The sequence below is a fragment of the Physeter macrocephalus genome, chromosome 5, assembly GCF_002837175.3.
Source record: "Physeter macrocephalus isolate SW-GA chromosome 5, ASM283717v5, whole genome shotgun sequence".
Lineage (NCBI taxonomy): Eukaryota > Metazoa > Chordata > Mammalia > Artiodactyla > Physeteridae > Physeter > Physeter macrocephalus.
Window position 1 is genome coordinate 88,907,784 of NC_041218.1, and position 17,716 is coordinate 88,925,499.

A 17,716-nucleotide genomic window follows, 5' to 3' on the forward strand; every position below is an offset into this window, starting at 1 on the left:
GTGTCTGAAAATATTTAACCTTAGGACATGTGTTTGTGTGTTTGTGTGTCTGTGCATGTGTTGTGTGTTTTTGCTACAATAGTTACCTGGTAGAAACTGAGAAGAACAAGGAGGTAAGTCACGCTGTGCAGAGGGTTCTGAAGCACTGAGGTAAGCTAGACATGACTGTATGTAAATTAGATAACAAATAAGGATCTACTGTATAGTACAGGGAACTCTACTCAGTACTCTGTAATGGCCTATATGAAAAAAAGTTCTAAAAAAGAGCAGATATATGTATATGTATAACTGATTCACTTTGCTGGACAGCAGAAACTAACACAACATTGTAAATCAACTAAACTCCAATAAAAATTAATTTTAAAAAAAGTACTGGAGCATGTATCTTTAGGGGAGAGATTGATCAGTTAGATGTGTCAAGCACATTGAGTTATTTCTGAATTTGCAGGTATTCTTCCTTTGTGATTAGGCCGTCTGTGTTTGCTAATTGACATCCATATGGAAGTTAGGCTCCCATCCTCCCACAGAGACTGGGAGATACTGATGCTCTCTCTCTTGATGATTACATATTAAAGGCTGGCTCCCAGGTCTTTGAGGAAGACATTCCTGGGTTGTAAAACTGGCAAGAAGCTTTTTAAGGGCTACATCTCAACGGGAGCAGAGAAAGAATGTACAACCACAAGTTTTCTAAAGTAAACGCTCTAAGAAAAGGGAGGTTAGGGGTCCAGAGTCAAGAAGAAGCCTGTCTGAAGTTTTGTCCATCTGGAGGGAACATTAAGGCCATCTTGGCCACAGAGTGATGGTAGATGTTGATGCTTAGCAAGCTATATCGCAGTAGATTGGATGTTAAACAAATGCAACTTCTACCCATTTCAGCCCTAGCTTAACGTCCCCCACTCCTTTCCCTTACATCCTCTCCACTGAGTGGTGTACCAGGAAACCATGATATGCCAGTAGTAGTGCTATGTAAGATTTCTGTCCATTCAAGAACTTGGAGGAGAAATCTGTTCTGTCCCTGTATTCCTTCCAGGGAATCTACCTGCTTATAACTGTACCAGTACCGTGTGCTTTCACCAGCCGTGCAGCCCTGGGAGCCTTGGTCTTTTCATGTCTAAATGGGCATGATAAATACATACTGCACAGCATTTATATGAGCAGTAAATTTGATCTGTACGAAACAGTCAACATGGTGACTGGCGTATAGTAACAGTTCTCATTTGTGTTATTAGTCTCATAGAATGATGAACATTCTATGACACAATTATCAATAAAATACACAGAGAGGTGAAAGAAAAGTTAAAAGAATCATGACTGAAATCAAACAAAACAGAGCAGAAGAAACTATCAAGGAGGTAGTAACTGCTTCCAAAGTGCCATGCCCTACCCTCCACAATTCCACACTCTTTTCTGCCCAGTTTTCCTTAGTCTTGTTCCTTCAAACTTAAATATTTCCCCATATAGACCTCAAATCGTCATGTTATTTAGCCCAAGGATATAATACAGTTTTTAAAATCATAATCTTTGGGCTTCCCTGGTGGCGTGGTTAAGAATCTGCCTGCCAGTGCAGGGGACACAGGTTTGATCCCTGGCCCGGGAAGATCCCACATGCCACAGAGCAACTAAGCCCGTGTGCCACAACTACTGAGCCTGCACTCTAGAGCCTGCGTGCCACAACTACTGAAGCCTGTGTGCCACAACTACTGAAGCTCGTGCACCTAGAGCCCGTGCTCTGCAACAAGAGAAGCCACTGCAGTGAGAAGCCCGTGCACCGCAACAAAGAGTAGCCCCCGCTCGCCGCAACTAGAGAAAGCCCGCACACAACAACGAAGACCCAGCACAGCCAAAAATAAAAACAAATAAAATCATAATCTTTGTGCATTTCCTTTCATGCGTTTATCACTTGTAGCATCTTACCCAATACTATTTACTCTCTGAGGGCCCATGTGAGAGCAAACTGACTTTTCAGGAAGTTCTTTGCAAATTCTCCCCACAAAACGTTTTTCTTTGTTTGTATCTTGGTATCAATTCTAAAAAGTTTTCAAGATTTGGACTCTGGTATTATAACTGTGCTCAGAGTATCTACACAGAAGTGTTCTGCTTCATCATCCAATGAACTCTGACTGTTAGTGGATGTGGCACTCCAGTGGAAGGAAGCCAAGAGCCTATAGTAGCGATCCTGGGGAAAATTTAAGCAGCTGTGGCCATGTAATTTAAAACCTCCAAAAAGTGTGCTGCGGTCCGTGCACAGCGTTAGTATAACATGAGCGCTGGATATAGCCCGTTCTCATTCTCTGGAGGACTTCTTCGCCTGCTGCAGGAAAGAGAAGGCTGAAAGACAAACCTGGGTGCAGCCGGAAAGGTCCAGATAGATGAGCTTGTGGCATCCATTCCCCAAATTCAGGTATTGTAAACCTTTGTCTGTAAACTTTCTGCAATAAGCCAAACTAAGGTTCTGTAAATTGTGGAAGTACCTGAAAAGACAGGACGAGAGAAGAGAGGAAGGAAAGTGATTATACTTTCGTTGTTTTCTCACATCTTTGTTAAGCCACTATGACAAAGAGAAGTAAAACTGCAAATTAATCTTTTCTCCTTGCAGATATTCAAGAGTTGAACTTTATTGTTAACACTCTTCCTGTTAAGTAAAGGAGATTGCAGTAGCTTATCAGATAATGCATAATCACATTTCAAATGAAAATAATTAAAGATTTGTCTAGATTTTTAAGAAAGCTGATTGGGATAAAGCTTTGGGGGTGGAGGAGGTTTGTGCATTCCTATTGTTTGGAAGTTAGTGTTTGAAAGCAGTTTCAGAGTTTGTGTTATTGTTGCATTTAGGTTTTATCTTTGGAGCACCAAAATAACATGCAAAATGTCTAGGAGGACAAACCCTTTGTAAACATTTAAGTGGCAATTAACTGTTACATGAGAGTTAGGATTTGGGGCAGAAAGGAGGCAAAGTTGAACATAACAGGCTCTTAAAATGGACATGGTAAGCAAATGGCTTGAAAAAAATAGATTTTTTTTGTAACAGTGCATGATTTTGTATGTAGCAGTTTCATTATTATGGATAAAGAAAGACATTGATATACAGAGCTTAAAAATGGGTTAAGAACAGTCTGCAAATGAGTGGGCAACATATGAGAGGAATAAAAACTACAATCAGAGGCTATCAATCTCACTGGAGTTGAAACAGATTGAATATGGCATTACCACCATGACCAAAATGAGAGCCTCCAGAAAAAAAAGAGGGTCTTCAGGACGAGTCTGTACTACTGTGCAAGAGCTCACAGTTTGAGGACACTGTGGACGATTTTCAAAGCCCTCCTAAGCCTGGCATTTTTAAAAAGTGCAGGAATTCCCACTACTGCCTGCTCTTGCAATCGAATTAAAAACATGCTTTTGGTTTGTGATCTGCAACGGTTTAACAGCAAATTAGAAAGCAAAAAGAATGAAAAGTAGGAAGAAAACTCCTCTCTGTCCCTCAAAAGCCCACAAATGACTAATAAAGTTTACCTTCACATAAATGGGAAATTAGATATGCAAGCTTTGACCATTAATCAGATTTATTTCCCAAATCTGGAAAAACACAACTATATGATATGATTCACATTCCGTAGCAAATTATTTGACTCAGAACACACATTTCCCTCTGGTAATGGCTGTGTCCATGAGATTCAGGAGAACGGAGAGGGAAGCCTTCTGGATTCCCCAGTGGCTGGGTGGGCAGGGTTCTGAAGGAGAAAGAAGCACTAACATCCCAAAGAACGTCCCTTCTCCTGGGGCCCTTGAGTTAACTAAGAGCATTGCCAAAGTTTTGGAAATGCTCCATCTTCCTCTCCCTGAAGCATACCCTTGTGATTCAGCTGAGTAAGTACAATTTTCTTGGGGGTTGTCATTCCTAACAACCCTTTAGCTTTCTAATTTGGAGAAAGGAATAGTGAGGCAGGCAGCATGACACAATGGAAAATACACAGGGGTTTGGAATCTGATGAAATTGGATTTGAATCCCAGTCCTGACACTTACTACAACTTCTCCTAACCTCTCAGAGATTGTTGCTGCAGCTGTTAAGTGGATATTTTAACACTATCTTTTTTTTTTTTAACCCTCACCAACTGTGGGGCCTCCAGCTTTCCTGAACCTCAGTTTACTCATCTGTAACATGGATGTAATCCTATCTGCTCTTTCCTCTTAGAGATGTGACAATTACATAAGCACATAGATGTAATAGTATTATAATGAGGGTGATCTTTGATGATAAATATTAGCAGGGATATGGTAGAACCTTTAAATATATATATATAGTTATTGTTGCTACTACTACCTCAAATAATAATTACATATGAATTATTCTTATGAAGTTTGTACTATCTTCCTTCCATTGAATGGAATAAGTATTCACCTGACAAGAGTGGTGCATACAACTGATACTAAGAGTTTGGGGGGCCTCATATGCCATCTCTACCCTCATTTTGGTCATGGTGGTAATACCATATGTAATCTGTCAACTCTAGCGAGATTGATAGCCTCTGGTGTAGTTTCTCTTCCTCCCATGTGTTGCCCACTCACTTGAAGACTTTTTTTTTTTTTTTGTGGTATGCGGGCCTCCCTCTGCTGCGGCCTCTCCCGTTGCGGAGCACAGGCTCCGGACGCGCAGGCCCAGCGGCCATGGCTCACGGGCCCAGCCGCTCCGCGGCATGTGGGATCTTCCCAGACCGGGGCGCGAACCCGGTTCCCCTGCATCGGCAGGCGGACGCGCAACCACTGCGCCACCAGGGAAGCCCTGAGGGTGATCTTTGATGATAAATATTAGCAGGGATATGGTAGAACCTTTAAATATATATATATAGTTATTGTTGCTACTACTACCTCAAATAATAATTACATATGAATTATTCTTATGAAGTTTGTACTATCTTCCTTCCATTGAATGGAATAAGTATTCACCTGACAAGAGTGGTGCATACAACTGATACTAAGAGTTTGGGGGGCCTCATATGCCATCTCTACCCTCATTTTGGTCATGGTGGTAATACCATATGTAATCTGTCAACTCTAGCGAGATTGATAGCCTCTGGTGTAGTTTCTCTTCCTCCCATGTGTTGCCCACTCACTTGAAGACTGTTCTTCCTAACCTATTTCTAAGCTCTGTATATCAGTCAGTCTTTCTTTAGATATAATAATGAAACTGTTACTTATGAAATCATGCATATTCAAATATATTCAAATCTGGTCCAAGCATATTGTTCCATTTATTTAAGTGCATGTGGTCAGTTAACAAATACCAAAAATGAGAATTGAGCGAGGAGTTCTTAATAGATACCTATGGATCTATGGCCCCTTTGTCAGCATAATGTTTTGGTTTTTTTAATTGGAGTATAGTTACTTTATAATGTTGTATTATCAACATAATGTTTTTAGTGTATACAATAAAATACAATTACAAAGTCAGCCAATTATATTGAAAGATATTATCAAAATATTTTTTAAAAGCCAAATGAGTGTAATAATAATATATATGCTTCTTTATTAACATATTAAAAAACAAGATCTAGTGGCAGGTCTAATAATTACCATGATTTTGAAGCAGTAGTGAGTACCAATTATATTTTGAAATATTTGTAACTCTAAGAAAATATTTGTGATGATAAAATAACTGTGATTTATATGGGTGAAAGAGTCTCAGGGGCTGCTAATACTTCTCTGATTTTTTTTTTAAACTATATTTCACTTAGAGCTTAGTGAAAATAGAGATTTTTTTTCTCCTATCAAGATTCATGGAACCCCTGATTTCCATTCATGGTCTCCTTGGAGGATCCACTGACCCCAGGTTAAGAACCTTGAGTTTGGCAAAAGAGGCTGTTAATTAAACTAAATGACTCCCGGATTAAAAGTCTTTAGATGTCTCTCCTCAAAGTGGAACCTCATGGGAACCATCGGTTTGAAAGCAAAGTACAAATCGTGAGTGGCCCTGTTGGCCTTTCTAGGGATTTACAGTGCTGCAGACTTAGAGCTTCTGGGGATGAGAAAAATATCAGTTGACAGTGAAATCGCACTTGGCAAATTTTATGCAATATTGAATATTGACAAATTTTATGAATATTGAATTTTGACAAAAAATGTGTCCCTTACATGAGTAAGATCTGGTTCATCATTTTTCCAATCCAGAGATGACTTGATAATCTAATTCCACTTTGAGACAGTGTTTTCAGACTGGTTTATCTTTTTTCCTAATTATTTGATAACTGTTTCTTATGTTTGTGGGGGGGTTCTCTTTGTGTTTTATTTGTGATTTATTTGTGTTCTCTTTGTGATTTATTTATTTATTTTTCTACTGTTACTATAATCTTTAAGAAATTATAATTTTATAATTTCTAAATTTTAAAATTATAATCTTATAGAAACTACAGAGATCATTTTTTCCTCCTTTCTTTGGTCTTTTTTTTCATTAAAGAATTGGTGAATAAGTGAATGAATGTTGCTATTAGAACTCAGGAAAAGGAGAAATCACTGTGGAGTTCTGGTAGATGGTGTGACTTGAGGTGTAAAGTCTGTGGATTAGCAGAGAGAGGAGAAAGGCATTCCAGCTGTAGAGAAAGAGAAGCATGTAGCAGTCAGATGACCAGAGTTAAGGGCTTCCCTTGGAAAACCTAGGCAGGTAAGTTTGATCAGATAATGTTAAAGGACAGTAAGGGAAGAGTCTAGACCTTAAGGATGTCAAAGACATGATAAGACTAAGTTCAGAATGACACATCTTGCAGCATAGGCAGAGCATATTGAAGGGAAGAGAGACCAAGAGTGAACCATCAGGATGCTGCACCAAATGAGGTGCTGAGAGTGCCACCTAGATCGTGGCAACGGGAATAAATGGAGAGGGTTTAATTCAGGAAATATTTAAAAGCAAAAAATGTTTTGGAATGGGCATGAGCTGTGGGCAGCCCTCATTTTCAACTTTAGAAAACTGAGCAAGTCCCCAAAGAAGTGAGGAAAAATATTGAAATAAAAAATGGGCAAATCACTGTTGCTAAGACAGGCAAACAAATTACATTTTTCTTTGGAAAGAAATACTAAAGACACCAGAGAGAATGAAAACAGCAACAAATAACACATCTCTGGTTATTTACAGCTTAACAAATGCTTTTGCATACCCAAGCATGTTTGAAACAATAGAAAGCAGAGCAAAAATAGAGAATCGTTATGAAACGTATTTTTATTATAGATAAGAAAGTCAGTGTACATTTTTTTCATATGGCGAAAAACATCAGTATCAAGTAGTTTTATCCTAAGTGTTGTCTCAATAGCAAGAACTAGAAGTTAAAATCAAAACAGAATTCTCATTTTGGGTCCTATTTTTCTATCTGTTGCCCACTAAAGGTATAGCTTCATTTGTAAAATAAACGTCCTTAAAAAATTATGCAGAGCTGTAGTGTTATTTTAAATTTCCTAGGAGAAAAGTTTATCTCAAACTATGGTTGGAAGAGATGTTTTAAGTTAAAAAAATAATTTGTACTGTGATATATGCTACTCCCAAATCATCTACTTTGAGAGTTCAGATTTTCACAAATGGATTTATGGATTTTTAAACATACATTTATCTCTCTCTTCCCTCTTCACCCCCCCCACTCTCTATCTATAGATACATACACACACACATACATACACACATGCACATATATTCTCTATATATAAACACACACATTCATACATGCACACATATTCATCACATATATATCTTAATATGAAATGTCTAAAGAAAAGTACTGAGTGATGTTCTATATTGCAGGACAAAGAATCCTACAGAATTCCTGAAATGGTCAGGGGCCCTCCACAGTGGTACTTCTGGAGCTGGCTTGTACCAGCCCATGAGAACCAATTGTTAGCATCTCTTCCCAATTCCACATTCAGTGACATCATGTTGGTAGCTTAAAATTGGCCATGATGGAATTATTTATATCACAGAAATCAATAAATCCTACAAATCAAAACACACCTTTACTCCCTACCCCAGCCAGTTATTAAACATTTATCGGGACACTGCTGTCCTTGGAACACACTTTCAGAACTAATGATATAGAGAATGCAGTATGCTGAGAAAATGTATACAGAAATAAAAATGATGAGAGAGAAGATGACAGCTTTGAAGGACAAGAATAAAAATCGATCTAAAAATAAAAGGGGATTCTTAAGATAAAACCTGAACAAATGGCATAGAAGCATTTAAAAAGAAAAATATCCATCAGATAAACCCACATTGAGGGACATTATATAAAATAAATAACTAAACCGTATTCTTCAAGTGTCAAGGTCATGAAATACAAGGAACTACTGAGGACTGGCACAGATTTGAGGAGGCTAAGGAGAAATGACAACTGAATGCAATATGGAACCCTACATTGGATCCTAGAGCAAAAATAAAAGGACATGAGTGGAAAACTTGATGAAATTTGTATAAAGACTTTAGTTTAATTAATAGAAAAAAAAAAAAGAGGGCTTCCCTGGTGGCGTAGTGGTTAAGAATCCGCCTGCCAATTCAGGGGACACGGGTTCGAGCTCTGGTCCAGGAAGATCCCACATGCTGTGGAGCAACTAAGCCCACGAGCCACAACTACTGAGCCCTTGTGCCACAACTACTGAAGCCCACGCACGTAGAGCCTGTGCTCTGCAACAAGAGAAGCCACCACAATGAGAAGCCTGCGCACCGCGACGACGAGTAGCCCCCGCTCGCCACAACCAGAGGAAGCCTGCGCGCAGCAATGAAGACCCAACGCAGCCAAAAGTAAATAAATAAATAAATTTATTTTAAAAAGAAGGAAGAGAAAAACACCTTCCTTGGCTGAGAAAAATCTAAATTTTAATGTTCAAAAGGTTTACTATGTTCCAGGAAAAGTTAATTGAAAGAACACAGCTAAGTTTGGAAGATGTTTTTAATTTCTCAGAGAAAAGGAAGTTCACGCCAGCATCTTGGCAGAAAAAAATAGGTTACCAACAAAGGAAGAGAAAAATCAGGCTGGCTTTAGACTTCTCTTTAACTTGAAATAGTAAAGATTATGGAGCAACATTTGTAGGGTTTTAAGGATAGAGTAAGGGACATGATTCAAGAACCATACACCAAGAGTATTTGTTGTTCATCCTTCAAGACAACAGAAAGTCATCTTCAGAAAGTAATGACTGAAAATCTAATACTTGCACATCTTTCCAGATAAAGAGTTTTTAAAACTATATTTCCAGTCATCATAGGGTGAATCAAAATCAAAATTAAAGAACAAGGAAATTGTGGAACAAATGAACCATCAATGAATGATAAAACTAGAGTTAGGACTACATAATCATTATAAATATGATTACAATGTTGAGTTCAAACACCAAAAATCAACATTGAAAGGAAAGTTAAATGGTTAACAAAAATCACAATTAATAGGTATTTACATATAGGTGAGTGGAAGTAGAAGAACGTCAAGTTCAAGGGAGAATTAAAGTGTATCAGATCTCTTGCCTAACACGGGGAGCCAAAGTTACTGTTTCATCGTGACTTTGATAATTAGAGAAATGCATGTTAAAGCATGTTTTTAAAAAACATACAAATATCCACTAGTTAGAATACACAAGAGAATATGCATATATCTTTGAAATGCATTCAGATTACAGAAATAACACTTTTATAGCAAAAGGCAGAAAACAGTGCAGTAACATAAAAAATTAAAAAATCTAAAACATAAAGCAAGATGAGAAAAATAAGATCATACACTCAGTTTTGACAAGAAATATTAGTCTTTTAAACTTCCTTCTTAAAAAGGCAAAGAGATTGAAATTTTTTAAAATAGAAGTTAGCTATGTGCTGCATGTAAAAGATAAACCTAACATACAGCAACACAAAGGTTAAAAATATGGGTATACATAAAGTTATTCCACAAAACCACAAAAGAAACCAAAGGTGACTGTATAAATACAGATTAAAAAGAATTTAAGGCAAAGAAATATCAACCAGGATAAAAAATATAATTTTATGTGAACAAATGCTACAATCTATAATGAAACATACTACTTATTAATCTTTACGTGTAAAATAACAAAAATAAATTAATAGAAGCTTTATCATAATAGGCAACTAATATATCACTTATCTATGACATATCGAGAATTTATACATATATGTGCATATACAGTTAGAAATGTTCTCTGAAAGAAACTCTCTTGTTTTAAACATTCATGGATGATTTACTGAAATTGATTATATAAACTAGTCCACCAAGAAATCTCAATAAATTTCAAAAAGTAGAAATAATTCAGTCCACATTTCTTGACCACAGTGTAAAAAACTAGAATTAAAAACATAAGCTTAATTAAGAAACTTCAACAATTTGAAACCAAAAATCCTCTTCTAAATAATTATTAGGTCAAAGCGGTAATCAACGTATAATCAAATATACAACAGATTGTTTAGAAAACGAGAGCAATATTTATCAAATCTTATAAGCTTTGCCTAAGTTCTTCTTTAGAAGTAATTTCATAGCTCTATTTTTTATTTTAAAAGGAAAGAAATCAATTAAATCATACAAATGAAAAGTTTAAAAAGATACATGTACATCATGCCCAAGTCCAAAAGTAACCATTTAGAAAATATAATGAGAAATCATAATCAGAAAGGATACTATTCACAATGGCAATGAAAAAGACACCACAGACTATCCATATGAATGAAACAAAATTTTGAGACATTTAAGAACATTTGAAAGAAAAATTTTAGAAGTATACTATGTTCATGATAGGGAGACTAAATATTGTAAAAATATGGATTAGTTCCCAACTTATTTTACCTTTAATTATTGACATACTGGTAAATATCTAACAGCTGGTTCTTCAAAAACATGTATGCATATAAATGCATTTTGTTGATTGTTTAGACTGAAGAAGCAAGATAGCAGATTAAAAGCGTGTCATGTCTGCAACCTACAGAATGGGAGAAAATATTTGCAAACGATGTGACTGACAAGGGCTTAGTTTCCAAAATATACAAACAGCTCATACGAGTCAACAACAAAAAAAACAAACAACCCAATCCCAAAACGGGCAGAAGACCTAAATACACATTTCTCCAAAGAAGAAATACAGATGGCCGATAGGCACATGAAAAGATGCTCAACATCGCTAATTATTACAGAAAAGCAAATCAAAACTACAATGAGGGCTTCCCTGGTGGCGCAGTGGTTGAGAATCTGCCTGCCAATGCAGGGGACATGGGTTCGAGCCCTGGTCTGGGAAGATCCCACATGTCGCGGAGCAACTAGGCCTGTGAGCCACAACTACTGAGCCTGTGCGTCTGGAGCTTGTGCTCCACAACAAGAGAGGCCGCGACAGTGAGAGGCCCGTGCACCGTGATGAAGAGTGGCCCCAGCTCGCCACAACTAGCCCATGCGCAGAAACAAAGAAACGAAGACCCTTTTTAAAAAAAAAAAGGCAACTATCAGAAGTCAACAATTTAAAAAAAGCATTATGGAGGTTCCTCAGAAAATTAAAAACAGAATTACCATATGCTCCAACAATCCCATTTCTGGGCATATATTCAGAGAAAGCTATAATTCAAAAAATACATGCATCGCTATTTCATAGCAGCACTATTCACAATAACCAAGACATGGAAATAACCTAAACGCCCATTGACAGATGAATGGTTAAAGAAGATACATAATACAATGGAATACTACATTCACATAATGTTTTCCACAGTGGCTGCACCAACTTACACTCTCACCAGCAGTGTAGGAGGGTTCCCTTCTCTCCACACCCTCTCCAGCATTTGTTATTTGTAGACTTTTTAATGATGACCATTCTGACTGGTGTGAGGTGATACCTCATTGTAGATCACTGCTTCATTTATCTACCAAAATTAATTCTAGGTTGATTATAAATTTAAATAAAAACAAATCATACAAGAAAAAAATGTGTATCAAATGCCTGGAAGGAGGAAAACCCTCTATTTTTTAAAAGACTCATGAGAAATTTCAAAGGAAATGTTTGATAGATTTGACTGACTAGAATATGGAAAGTCAATTAATGAGATAAAGCAAATATGTTACCACCTTTTTTTAGTCTTGCATATTTCCAGAAAATGGTTAGAGAGAAAAGATAAGGAAAATTACCACCTATAATTTTCTCTGTTTAAGCTTCTCTAAATGTCTCACTGTTATTTTTCGAAGGATCTCAAAAAAGTTACATTCTCAAAAATGGTTCATTCTTTCACAGTAGTTTGAAAACTGTTTTGAATCTCTCCCAATATGAGCATATACTCTTCCTGATTAGTCTTTCCATGGTGAAAATAAAGAATAATTGAATGATGTAAATTTTGATAAAATTGAATATTCTGTCAATTCTTAGTGATGTCTTATATTCTTCTTTCCCTTCTTCTCCAAAGAAGTGCTGGCTTGTCAACAGTCCATAGATTAAAAAAACGCAAGCATCAGGTTCCCTGGAGGTGATGGGGGTCCCAACAGGTAACCAGAGCATGGCAACAGGGAACCTGGCTCTGCAGTGCTCAGGGTCTAAGGAGGCAGGATATGGGGGTTCTGTTGTAGAGAAGTCCAAAGACTGGACTGGGATTGATGGGCCAGGCTCCAAAGCCCAGGAACAAGGACCAGAAAGAGATAGGCAGAGCCTAACTCAACCTACTGGGCAAACTACTACAAGAGTGACCCCCAAATACTGGCCAAAGCAAGGCTAAGGAGGGAGAGGATAGGCACTAGCTGGGGGACTTGAAAGCAGTCCTGTTATCAGAATAGGGGTACCAAGGTGGTGGGGTGTTAGTAAAAGGATCACTGCCTTTGGGGAATACTAGAGCAAGTCAGAGCCTAGAGGAGCATAACTATTTTCAGGGTAATACAAATAACACAAGCATTACCTTGGCAGGAGTCGCATCGTCCTGTTGGTGATAGTTGTGTTAGATAGATTGAGATACAGGACTCCAGGACAGCTCTCAGAGATGTATCTCATTGATTCATCCTGCATAAAAACACAGGGAAGAATCTTATCAAAGTCTAACAGGCTTTGCTATTTCCCCATTCTCTCTCTATTACCTCACTCCCTGCTCCAAAAAAGTATATGCAGTCTTGGTCTCTTCATAGTCTTTGTTATCATTTATAAATCAAATTAAGTAGAAGGTGATGGCCCATTGCATCACATGACACTTCATTAAAATCTGAACCCTTGCCAGTTCAACCCTTTGAGCTCGTGTCAAAGTGTCAAACACTCCTGACTCATTAGATTCATGAAAATGATTAAAAATGGATCCATTTTTAAATTTACTAAAATCATTCTGAAAGACAGGATGAAACTCTTTCAACTGGACTTCATTAAAAAATGAGTCCATATTTACACATGTATATTTATACAGAGGTGTGTGTGTGTGATTAAGTTTCTGTGGTTCTGTTACTGAAGATATTAAAACAGCTAAACAGACTTGCACCAAATTTACGGTAAGTTTGAGATGTCCTGAAGTAAAATATAGGCTGCATACGTGTTGGACATGAAATTCAATGCAGGGGGTACTGTAGGGGAGAATATCAAAGATTCAGGGAACCCTCTCCCAGAGAGCTGAAATCCAGTACAAGAGAACAGTATGACTGCAACATGAGAAAGACAGAAAAACACAGAGTGATTTCAAGCATGAGCCCTAAGTTGACATTTGCAAGTCAGATATGTCTGAAGCTTTGATTGCAATGGTGCTGCTTCTTGTATTGGTAACTATTTATAAAATGTTATAGAATGAGTAGCAGCAGGTTTGTATTTATTTAACGATTTATGAGTCTCCCCAGGAACACTGAAGAAGTCTGCTAGTTTTAAATATTTATGGTACGTTGTCCTGGAAGAATAGGCCTTTGCAGGAAGAGGTAAACTGGCACTAGGCTAGGAGATGAGGTTCGGGGAAGAATTCTGCATGGTCAATATGGCTTCCCCGAACACCACTAAAGGATGGCAGAGGTTTACTTTCAGCAGGACCATCAATGCCTAACATTCTGTTCCTAGCTACTTCCTGGAATCATGAATATTAAAATAACAAAATCCTGTAGGTCAGAGCATCTTGCACATGGGATGAGAATTGGTTGATTTACAGGGGAAGCAAACCACACCTTAAAGAGAACACAAGGGTTTTTTTTAAGTTGTAAAACTGTAGTTCTGTTGTCAAAAGGTTCTATGTGCCAATGACGCATGAGAACAAGTGCAAGGCTTTCAGTAAACACTGTACTCTTGCCACTGCATTCAAGATACCAGCAATTTTTCTAGACACTCCACCACCAGAATGTAGGATTTGGATATACATGTACAGATTAAAAAGTATACAGTACACTTTTTTCCAGCAGGAATGGAGAGAACAAACATAATGTGTGGCATTATAGTTCAATACAAAGAATCTATCTTCAAAAATGTTCATGGTGCCAATCAACCATCAAAGTGATTGTGCACCTGGTGGAAGACTCCGGCAAAAGTGCAAATGAAATGGGACAAGGAGGAAGATAGAAAGCTGGTTTACACCCTAGAGAGGTAGCCACACAGATGAAAATATATGGGAGCCAGCAAGATGAAGATGAAGTAGGCATTATGTAACATAGAATAATCTGATTTTCCCTTTGAGATGAGGAGGAAGTTCAAAGGAATTTTGTTCTCAATATTTAAAAGAGCTCAAATTTCAATCACCAAATGCTTGAGCACATAAATGCAAAAATTGTTTCAGTGTCTACATTGCAGGATGGTCTATGAACTTGTCCATGATGCACTCAAAATCTTTCCGGATGTAATATATTCATAAGGCAAGCTTCTTAGAAATCAAAGCTTTTTGAATGAATGTTACTCAACTCCTTAAATGTAAGCCTGTCTCTCAGTCTTTGTCTCAAAGGGAAAGACAATAGTAAAATGTAGCTGGATACAGTTATCAGCCCTGTATATTATTAAACTCTAAAACTGGAAAAGACTTTGATGTTCACAAATTCAACACAGATGGAATTGTTTTGACTTTCCAATTAGAAAGCCAAATTAAAGAATATGATCTTTTATTCAAGTGAGAACTAAAGCTCCCTGAGGGTAAGAACTGAAACTTAATTCATCTTAAATTCCCTATAAAACCTCTATTTTATAACATATAAGTTCCCTATATATCTTTATATATAAAGATAAATATAACTTTAACATAGTAGGTGCTAAAAATATCCACAGAAAGAATGAAATCGAGTAGAAATCTGAAAGAAAGAACTGTTGAGGCTGGTTAGGTAGCAAGGAAGAGCCAATTCACGAAGTCTTTTCACCTGTGCCAAGGGGCATGGACTTCATCCTGGAGCTGGTGCTTAATGAGGAGGGGGAAGCAATCAGGCTGTTCATTCTTTTCCCTCCTATCTCCAAGCAAAGAGCACAGCCGGAGCAAAGGCAAAACAGCAAGAGGAGCTTGGTGCATGCAGGAAAGAAAGCATAGCAGCTTGTGGCTGCTGAAACTTAATGTGCATGCAGGATTTATAAGAAGATGAGGCTGGAAAGGGAGGCAGAGACAAGACGACCGAGGGTTTCCAAGGTACAGTAATGTTAAAGAGCTTTGACTCTATCCAATAGTGTAGATTATAGGTGTGTGTATAAATGATGGCAGGTGGTAGTGAAGTGGTCAGATCTGCCTTTAAGAAGGAATATTCTGTGTCCACAGGGTATATGACAGATTGGAAGTAGAGGAAAGCCTGGAGACAAGGACCAGGAAGGAGTTGGCTAGAGTTACATGTTCATTTCCATCCTCTTTGGCGCCACACTTGATAGCCATGAAGACTTATAAATTGAGCCTATTGTCTCTGCTGGGCCCCAATTTTTTCTGTCTCATGCACACATGGCCTTAAATGTAAATATAGTTCATTTGTGTCTAATTGTTGAATAGTTTCCACTTTCCAGAGACTCCAACCTTGGACATATCTACAGGAATAATAAGAGCATTACATAAGTTGGATAAAATTTCTTGCCAGTGTTTAACTTAGTTTGCTTTTCTCCATATTTAATCCTAAATGAGCACACAGGAATGTATTTTGGCAGAATCTCTGTGTATTAGTGCTCCAGTGGAGCAAGTCTGAATCTATATAAACAACAGTAAAATAAGCTTCTTATACTCACCGTGAATGTTGGACAGTCAGAGACATTCAGCTCTTGCAAGTTTCTACAGAGGCCTAAATCAAACAAGTTACACATTATTAAACACCATATTACAAATGTTTAAAGTTTTTCCATCCTACATTCACTGCTGTGTATTCATTAGAAAACAAACAAAAACCCTGGCAAATAACTTGTTCCAAGTATATGGTTTCCTTTCCCCAGAAAAAATGATTTATTTTGGCATTAAAATTAAAAAGTATATACATGTTTATTATTGTCTGAGGATTAAAGAAGGAAGGGGGAAAGAGAAAACTACTATTTGGGGAAGAAACTATATACTTAGAGCTTTCAGCTTTGAAGCACTTGAAGAAAACCAGTCTGCTTTTTTGTGGCATGACATTTTTGTTAATTTGGGGGGTTTTGTTCCCTTTTAACATTCAAACATACAAAAAAGTTGAGAGAATTGAAGAATTGTACAGTGAATGTACCCATCACCCATCCATATTCTACAATTTATATTTTACTATATTTGCTTTATCACATATCCACCTGTACATCCATCTCTCTGTCCCTCAATCTATTTTAATTTTTTATGCATTTTAAAGTAAGTTGCAGACATCAGCACACTTCCTCCCCACAAATAATTAAGCATGAATATCATGAGTAATTCATCATGCATAGTAATTAACAAAATATTTCTATTTTAGGTTACATTTACATACAATTTACAATGAGTTGCAGATTGAGATGTGGAGAGTCAGAAAGGTCAATTAGTTCTGGAACCAGAGACACCTGCACAGCTTGTGATCTGGCAGGGGAAACAAGACTTGTGTTACACAATCAGCTCTCTGGGTCCTGACTAACAGTAAAACTCCAAATCTGAGATAGAAGAGTAGCAGTGAGGGGAGGGGACACAAAACAGTGTATGGGAGGAATGCTTGGGGCAAAGAAGGGGAAAGGCATTCTAGATGGAGGAGACCTGTACAAGCAGGAAAACTCCAGGTAAGGGGGTTATCCTGGCATTCACACTGCTACAATGAATAGGAAACACATCTGCCAGTTATAACCAAAGAGCCCGACGACAATAACGACAGAAATGTTATTAATTATAAATCCATTTTGAATATTTCTGTCTCTGCCAAGAATGGGCTATGTCCTAAGTAATAAGTGCAAACCAAAACCAATTTCAGAATTTTAAAGATGAAAACAATTCTTAAAAATATACAGCTCTTGACAGCAAAGGAAACCATAAACAAGACAAAAAGACAACCGTCAGAGTGGGAGGAAATATTTGCACATGAAGCAACTGGCAAAGGATTAATCTCCAAAATATACAGGCAGCTCATGCAGCTCCATATCAAAAAAACAAATAACCTAATCCAAAAATGGGCAGAAGACCTAAATAGACATTTCTCCAAAGAAGATATACAGATTGCCAACAAACACATGAAAGGATGCTCAACATCATTAATCATTAGAGAAATGCAAATCAAAACTACAGTGAGGTATCACCTTACAATGGTCAGAATGGCCATCATCAAAAAATCTACAAACAATAAATGCTGGAGAGGGTGTGGAGAAAAGGGAACCCTCTTGCACTGCTGGTGGGAATGT

At 37.5% G+C, this 17,716-nt stretch overlaps 2 protein-coding genes across 7 annotated transcripts in view; one reads left to right on the forward strand and one right to left on the reverse strand.

Moving 5' to 3' along the window:
• FBXL13 (F-box and leucine rich repeat protein 13) overlaps nucleotides 1–17,716 on the reverse strand; it is a 192,261-nt gene that overhangs the window by 86,376 nt on the left and 88,169 nt on the right. Inside the window, exons 10-12 of the mRNA XM_024115971.1 lie at nucleotides 16,124–16,176; nucleotides 12,888–12,988; nucleotides 2,342–2,471 (exon numbers count right to left, since the gene is read on the reverse strand). Coding sequence (XP_023971739.1) covers nucleotides 2,342–2,471; nucleotides 12,888–12,988; nucleotides 16,124–16,176 — 284 coding nt within the window. The remainder of the gene's footprint in view (nucleotides 1–2,341; nucleotides 2,472–12,887; nucleotides 12,989–16,123; nucleotides 16,177–17,716) is intronic.
• The window catches only part of LRRC17 (leucine rich repeat containing 17), a 44,875-nt gene continuing 29,316 nt past the window's right edge, over nucleotides 2,158–17,716 (forward strand). Inside the window, exons 1-2 of one of the 6 annotated variants that reach the window (XM_055085065.1) lie at nucleotides 2,158–2,401; nucleotides 5,731–5,825. The gene's annotated coding sequence lies outside the window, so the exon portion shown is untranslated. Of the gene's footprint in view, nucleotides 2,402–3,161; nucleotides 3,865–5,730; nucleotides 5,826–15,380; nucleotides 15,546–17,716 lie in introns of those variants that run through there. The other 5 variants (XM_055085066.1, XM_055085063.1, XM_007129458.4 and 2 more) reach the window with 5 other exon arrangements.